General features: G+C 40.8%; 1 protein-coding gene across 1 annotated transcript in view; it reads right to left on the reverse strand.

The window, feature by feature from the left end:
* Positions 1-704: 704 nt before the first annotated feature.
* LOC103923154 (desmoglein-4-like) overlaps positions 705-7,732 on the reverse strand; it is a 21,083-nt gene continuing 14,055 nt past the window's right edge. Inside the window, exons 13-17 of the mRNA XM_009331433.1 lie at positions 7,536-7,724; positions 5,562-5,710; positions 5,014-5,074; positions 3,166-3,374; positions 705-1,676 (exon numbers count right to left, since the gene is read on the reverse strand). Of these exons, the coding sequence (XP_009329708.1) occupies positions 705-1,676; positions 3,166-3,374; positions 5,014-5,074; positions 5,562-5,710; positions 7,536-7,724 (1,580 nt within the window). The remainder of the gene's footprint in view (positions 1,677-3,165; positions 3,375-5,013; positions 5,075-5,561; positions 5,711-7,535; positions 7,725-7,732) is intronic.

The raw sequence follows: 7,732 nt of genomic DNA on the forward strand, positions 1-7,732 counted from the left end.
AGTGCCAGCTGTGGCGAATTGCTGGTTGTGCTCCTCGCCATGGGAGTAACAACATGGCAGGCCGTGGCAGAGTGTTTGTTTTACTGAGAACTTCAGAAGGCGATGAAAATGTATTGTGTTTATATGATTATTATTTATAACTATTGCCGATGATGGGAGAAATGATTGAAAGTGCTGTTTTGTAGCGCTCCTTGAATTACATGCAAAGTGAAGTGATGCATTAGAAAGTGCTTATTTATTTATTTGACTAATTATTAATTACATTCTTTTCCTGTCTTGTCAGTGAGAGGCTATTAGCCCAAATCTACTTATTGTGGGAGATCACTCAGCAGTACAGTATTTTAACACTTTTTTATATGACATTAATTCATGATGATACTGTATGTACACAAGGATCCCCTCTCACTGCTCCGCTTGGTAATCAGATCTCTCTCCAAAAACATTAGTATCTGTTTGTACACTTGTAGTGCTAGGTGGAGAGAAAGAAATAAATTTAAAGCTAACTTCAACTTTCCCTTCACTGACAAAGTCCTGTGTTTGACTTTGAAGCGGGGCACCCTTCGGAGATCCTCACACAAGTAGGAATCCCCGAAACTTTAGCGCTATTTCTTAGTTATAAATAATAACAATATTCTTGGTGGGTGGCAGCTAATGAGTGTTGGTGCAAATGGCGATTTTGGCAGGAAGGGGCGTTGGCAGAGGCCTTACTGACTGGAGTACTGCACAGTACTGTACTTTGTCACTCTTCTCCGGGAGGTGCCGGGGGACGCCGTGCCCATTGCCTGGCCAAGGTGACAGTCAGCGCTGAGCATCTGACCCGCGCTGCTCAGGCCCCCCAGATTTGCCCCCCCCAGGCTTGTCCCCCCCAGGCTGCTCATCCCAGACCCTGACACTACCCTCTCGGTGACCACCACGTTGTGGGTGTTTGATAACTCTGAGGGAATATTTATTAAGCTGCCTGGCATGCCAGAGGCAGGCCTGAACACCCTTTCTGTCACCACCACATTCGACCCGTCTACCAAATCGGGAATGCTCAGAGAGGTCGGGAGCCGGGAGTTGGGTGCGATTACTCTTTCCGTGACGATAACGTTGGAACCATCTGCGAGATCGGGGATATCTAGCATGCCACGCAAATCAGAGGCAGATGCAGGACCGACAACCCTTTCTGTTACAACAACATTGGATGCACGCAGAGGGTCAACGCAAAGAGAGGGGGAGCCGGAGGTGTAGGTCTCAGTCACCGTCATGTTGCCGTGGAGCAAAGGATCCGACATCGGCCTCGGAGGCTGTATGGTTGACCCAGATGTGTAGGTGTTTTCAGTAACAACCGTTGTAGTGCCAACCGGGGGAGGCATAGGTGCACATCCATTGACAACGATGGTGGTTCCAGGTGGCGGGAGGTTTAGATCACTTTCAGCATTGGGAAACGTGACGTTAACGCATGGCCAGGGCAGGTTGACATCAGGGAAAGGTTCGATCTCTTTGCCCAGACAGATCTCTGCCAGGGTCTTAAATTTTGGTCCTAATGTATCCAAATATGTTTCGTCTGTATCTTCTCCAATAAAGCTGCAGCAACCCACAGAGCCAACAGGAGTACCGACTCCTTCATGATCATATATTAATAGGCAGTCATTTGCCGGCCGACCTTCATCTTCATCTGCATAAACAAATGCTTTCTGTAGTTTGCAAAAACAGAAAAAAAAAAAAAGAAAAGAATAATAGGGTGACTTTTCATCAGGTTTTTAACCATGAAGACTCAAACCACAGCAAAGTTTCCTTAACCACAGTAAGCCCCAGCTGACTTGAAAAACAGGACATCAGTAGGACAAATGATATCATCAACATTTTTGTAACCTTGAAATAAGTTTTGTTCAAACAGTACTGATGTTTTATTCTTGTTTCTGCCAACACTTAGCATCTCAAATTTGGTCTGTTTTCAGTGGGTCTGAGTGTGGGGTGAAGGGAGAGAGCGAAAGGGATGGGGGAACAAATGTGCTCTTTGGGCAGCAATATCTGAATGAAGCGGTAGGAAGAGGAGCAAAACAGGATGGCGAGGGGAGCAGTGGAGAGGCCAGGACAGAGGGGGTGGGACAGAGGGTTGGCCACAGTGGGGAAGGCTTGGTGAGCCCAGAGGGGAATCCATTTTGAGCAGGATGGAGATCACTGATTTGGGAGGGCGTTGGGGATGGTGGGGAGGTCAGTGCAGAGGGATCGGGCAGGAAAAAGCAGAATTTAAAGTGGGTGTGGGGTGAGGCTGGAGGAAGCAGGGAAGGACAGAAGGGGAGGCCTGCGGGGGGAGAGGCAGGTGGTTTGGAGGTTGAGATGGTCGGTAGGAGGAGTAATCTGTGGAGGCCTATGGCTGGCAGACAATTAATACATAGTGCTCCCAGCCTAGGCAGGGAGATTGCGGTCTGGGAGAAGCCCATGCTCAGGACTTCAGGACTGCTCTGTCCTCTCCTCCATTGAATCTTGTTTAAATTTTGAAACACAGCAATCCTTATATATTAATTGATATTTTGGTGACATATGCAATTATAGTATTTATGCCTCACAGTTCATGCTAATTATGAAAATATATCCCATTAATCCATTAATCATGTAAACTCCATAGCATTTTTTTATCCCATATGTAAAGGCTAATTAATATGTTGCCAATTACAAAACTGCATATTTGTGTCACTTGCAGTTCACAAGTCTTTTAGGGAACAGAAATGGCAATAAAAATAAGGAAGAAAGTGAACTGGTGTTCACAGTTCCTTAAGGGTTAAAGTCACTTCATTAAACAAGCGGTACAGGAAGTACATGTGAACAATTTCATAAAGTTATTATCTATTTATACACTGAAAAAGGTGGAAAATGTATAAATTTGGTGGTCACTTATGAAGCTGAAATAATTTAATTGCTTGCTACCCATACCTGCAGTGCGTCCATCAGTTTTACAAAAAGGCTATTGAGCAATCAAGTCTACTATGGTAGCAGCTCAAAAGAAGTACTACTAGTGTCATAGCTTTTCCTACTAGTACGGTCAGCTTTGCTCTCACACCAGTCTTGTATCATGGAAGTTTCAGTCTGAGTGGAGTTATTTTGGATTTCCACTGTGTAACTTGGGGATGAGAATCTAACAGTAGGCTCACAGATATAATGCAAAGAAGATCAGGTAATTACCTCAGAGAAGTAGTTGTCTAGGAAGGCCATGTTCACCCCTCCTTCTCGATACTCTTTTATTGTTCCTCCAATTGACCCTTTTGCTTCCCCTGTTCCAGAAATTCCTCCAGCTGTTCCGTAACCAGTACCAGTGCCATAGCCAACCCCTGTAGTTTCTTCAACACCAGAAGCTACTACTCCTCCTCCTCCATATGTGTTTGTATATATGTCTGAAAACAGAAAAAGAAAAGTTATCCTTCCTGTGCTCTGCGAAAATTTACATAGAATTTGCCAGTTATTTTTACAAATAGTACAATGACACTACTGAGTTTCTAAAGGTATTTTAGACTACTTTCAGTCACAGATCCATGCACAGGTGCCAGACATTGAAACTGCAATAAAAATTAAGCACATATTAGCAGACATCTAAGACCTTGATTTTATTCCTGAAGCTAGGTAGCATGTGCATATGTGCTTTAGAAAATCAATGATTTACTTGTGTAACTGCCTGGAGAGATTCCTCTGTCTGGTGTACATATATGCTGTCATGGGATTTGCATTAGAAAATCAGATAATGCTTATGGATATTTATGCAAATATGTACATGTATATTTATGATCACATCGGGGTTAAAATTGTTTTGCCTTAAACTCGTTTCTAAAAGAAATAGCTTTGTAACTCTTTTAACATTTTCTAGTCGTTAAAATTGTTAAGGGGGACTTGGGAGAACAACAATGGATCATAATAACGACCAGTCTTCATAATGCAGAATGAAAATGACCTTTACAATAGATTATGAAGTCATTCTCACAGGATTTTATCTTCTCCAGATTTTTTCATATATGGTAACAAGGAATGAGTGGTCTTAAATATCAGCATGTAATATAACAAACCAATTGCATACAGTAGTCTTGACTATGATTACATTAAGAAACATAGGCTAAATTATTTTTTTTTTCCATTTAATCTCGTTAACCTCAGTTTATAGAATTTGAACCAGGGGCTTTCACCATAATGGTACTGAACAGTGGAAATAAAGTAAATCACATGTGTAAACTTTTCGATCGTCATGGCAGCAGAACCTCCCTGAGAACGAAGACTCTTAATTCATGTTTATGCCCCAAAATGTTCTCTTTTGATTTTACCTTAAGGATGAGAACATTTTTGAATAATCAATAGTCATCAGAGAAGTTGTCTTGCAGAGTGACATTTCTTCCTGTCAGAAGCTAGTGAAAATGGATTTGTGCCAGCGTCCTTCCTTCCTGTTGTGGAGTAAGGAATGGGGAAAAAGAGAAAGTGGCACTGCACAGCTTGACTTATTCTCTATGGCCATCGAACTCCTGGGGGAACCTTATCTCAGAAGCATAAATTTATTGTGCTATGTACCCGCTTTCTGTCTAGGCTAGTGCACAAATGGTCAGTAATTAACTGGCTACTTGACAGGTCCTATTCTCCCTTGCGGGAAGCAGAGCCTGGAAACTGGGAAGAACTGAACCTTTCACCACCGAGTTATGAAAGAAAATTTCCTTATTCTGACCTAAAGATTGATTTCTACTAAAGCTGGTGTCTTGAAAAGACCCTCCATTCACTAGGTGGAATGATAAAGAAAAATTGCCTGAGATTTGAAAGCCTTGGCAGATATTTCAAAATAAATGTAGTTTGCAGAAATGAATCTGCTCAAAGGCTCAAACCTCAGATCCTTTATTCATACTGGAAGTCCTACTAGCGTCAGTTTGACTATCTGCAAATGTAAGATTGGAAGGGTTGGGTTACAGCTGCAAAACCAAAGTGCTCCTTGAATCAGAAGACATGAAGTTCTGAAAGATAGCTTTATGACAGCACACATAGAAAATTTTAGGATCCGCTTACCAGAGGGTTCACCAAAATCACCTCCTGCAGCTGTTGTTGGGGCAAGAATGTGTGAGACATCCTGGAAAACAACATTTTGAGTCCTTGAATGATGACTTTGAAATTCCCATATGAAGACAAAGACTTTGTGAATCATGTTAAGGAATTAGCAGTCTAAACTGTTAACGATAGCTATTAATTACCATCCCCATTAAAAAAAAAAGAAAAGATTCCATTCAAGTTTTTCTTATTGTCAACGTGAAAGGTGATCAGTGAAGATGGTTTGTGTTACCTTGTCCTACTTTGCACTGAAAAAGCTTGCTAGTTATTGTGTTTCAGCTGAGGGAACAGTAACACCAAACTGTTGGCCCAAGCTAACTGAACACAACTTAAAACACACAAACTCCATCTGAAAATGTTAATTAAGAATCACCTTTCATATCTACCTGTCAATTGTTGACAATGCCAAGATGTCACAGTGCTAAAATCACTGTCATGCTTCTAGCCAAATGCAGTCTTTTCTGTAAATATGAGTTACTGCAGGTTTTAGAAATATGGGATGTACTGACCCTGTCTTCAGGCTGTGCACCTTCTATTCCCCATGGATGAATTGCCCCTTCTGTGCATTCAGGGACAGGTTCAAATCCAGTTCCAACTCCACCTGCAGCACCAGGTCCACAGCCACAACAGTCGCTCATTGACATCAAAATTGGAATCACTTAACAGGAAAGAAACAAGAAACAGGGATTTAGGACATCTCTTCCTCACAGGAATAGCTGCTTTTCCCAGAGGGCAGGTGCTCAAGAACTTTTGAAAATATGTCTTTTAAAATGTTTCAAACCAAGCAGCCTGCAAGTCTGGCTTTCAGAATCATTAGCTGCTTTTGGAAATGTGTGTATTTGGAAATTCAGAATAATTTGTACTTCTAGTTATAGCAGAGCAAAGCGGGGGTGGAGTAGGGCTGTTACTGCAAATTTATTTCTATACACCTGGGAACAGACTTTGATCTATCTCAGCTGAATGAATATAAGTTGCGTACATATGAAAATTAAACAAACAGAACCAGTCTTGCTATGTATAGCATTCAGTGATATTCATCCTTGATACATAAGCATACATTTGTCTCTTCAGATACTGTAATTGAAAAGAAATACACATTAGTAATAATAGACATATGAGAATCAGTGGAGAGATATCCATCTGGCTACAGTGATCTTTGGCTAAGGCTCCAGTTGCGTTTTTCACATCACATACACATAATGCTTGATTCGAAAAAACAATAGAGGCCAACCCCAAACCCCAGTTTTAACAAATGATTACACAGAGTGAGTCAGGTTTCCCAGTGTGCAGTATTATGCTTAGTTGTTTCAAGAACTCAGTGTTGGAAATTGCTGAATGCTTTAAATGCCAACATTGAAAACATTGCTCATTTTGGAAAGGCACTGCAATATTAATTCTGGCTGTCTTTAGGTCCTTAACCTAGATGGCTAAGTTAGTGACCTCGTATCACTGCAGAGGGAGTGGAGAGAGACAGTTGCCTACACCAGACTAAACAGAGCATCTCAAACTCTCAGTTTAGCATCAAAGTGAACTGAAGAGAAAAGGGGAAAGGGCTATGCAGTGTACAAAGTGCTACCTCACACTGCACAACTAAGGACATATTTACTCCAGACCACCAACTAGGAGAGGAGAATTCCAAAGGCAGAAAGACGGTCCGTCCTGTAACATTAACCACCTGGGAACTACAAACAAAACAGCCTTTTGCAGCTTCAGAATTCTGTGTTTGTTGATTCCTACTAATCAAAGATCAAAATCCAAAACAACCCCCCCCCTCCTCAAAAAATCAGGGGAAAAATCCGTTTCCTCTGGTTTTGTAGTTAGTATTTCTGCATTGGGAAATTTTAGATGTTGATTGCTTGATGCCCAGGCCATGAAAGAAAGACGATCGCATCCGATTGTGGTGGTCTGAGAAGTAATTTCTTGCATGAAGTCTAACTTGAGTCATTCTTATCCCTGAAACTCATATTTCTTCAAAAATACTAAGACATATGAATGAGTGATCTGTTTTGACCCTGTTATCACAAATGCTACTTGTTTTTAATAGATGTAATGTTTGGCAGCAATAGCCAAAAGGTTCAAAATTTAAGATTATTATTGTTCTGTATTTATTGTAATGTAGCGGAAGTACGATTTGCAAATTGTAAGTTGTAAATGATAGGGACAGCTCTTGCCCAAATTATTCTGAATCATCTACTAAACATTTTTACCCTGTCTGGTGGTCTGAGAACTAGATAACACCTTAGAAAAAAACTCTAAGTCTTAGGAAGGAAATAGTTATTTCTGAATGAAATGTGTATATAAATATGTAGAATATAAAATACATAGAAATTCTTATAATTTAAAAGACAATTTTTTCTCTGTCAAATGGCCCATTGGAGCCAACAGGTTAACAACCAACCAGAAAAGTCACCTTATTTTAGAAGAATTAAAAAAATACACTTTTTAGAAAACTAATAAAATTGTTTTCTTGATTTTATACTTACGGACAAATATTAATCCGCCAAGAAACATCAGGCCAATGGCAGAGCCGCTAAGTGTGGTAGAAGATGGGGAACGTCTGTTATAAACATCTTCTTCATTATAAGTATCATCAGTGGTTGCAGTATATCCTTCACTGTATCCACCATCTGTGTGGTCCTCAGTTGTTTCTTCTTCATCTTTTCCTCCTTCACCTCCCTTG

This window comes from Pygoscelis adeliae, unplaced genomic scaffold (genome assembly GCF_000699105.1).
Source record: "Pygoscelis adeliae isolate BGI_AS28 unplaced genomic scaffold, ASM69910v1 Scaffold108, whole genome shotgun sequence".
NCBI classification, from domain to species: Eukaryota; Metazoa; Chordata; class Aves; order Sphenisciformes; family Spheniscidae; genus Pygoscelis; species Pygoscelis adeliae.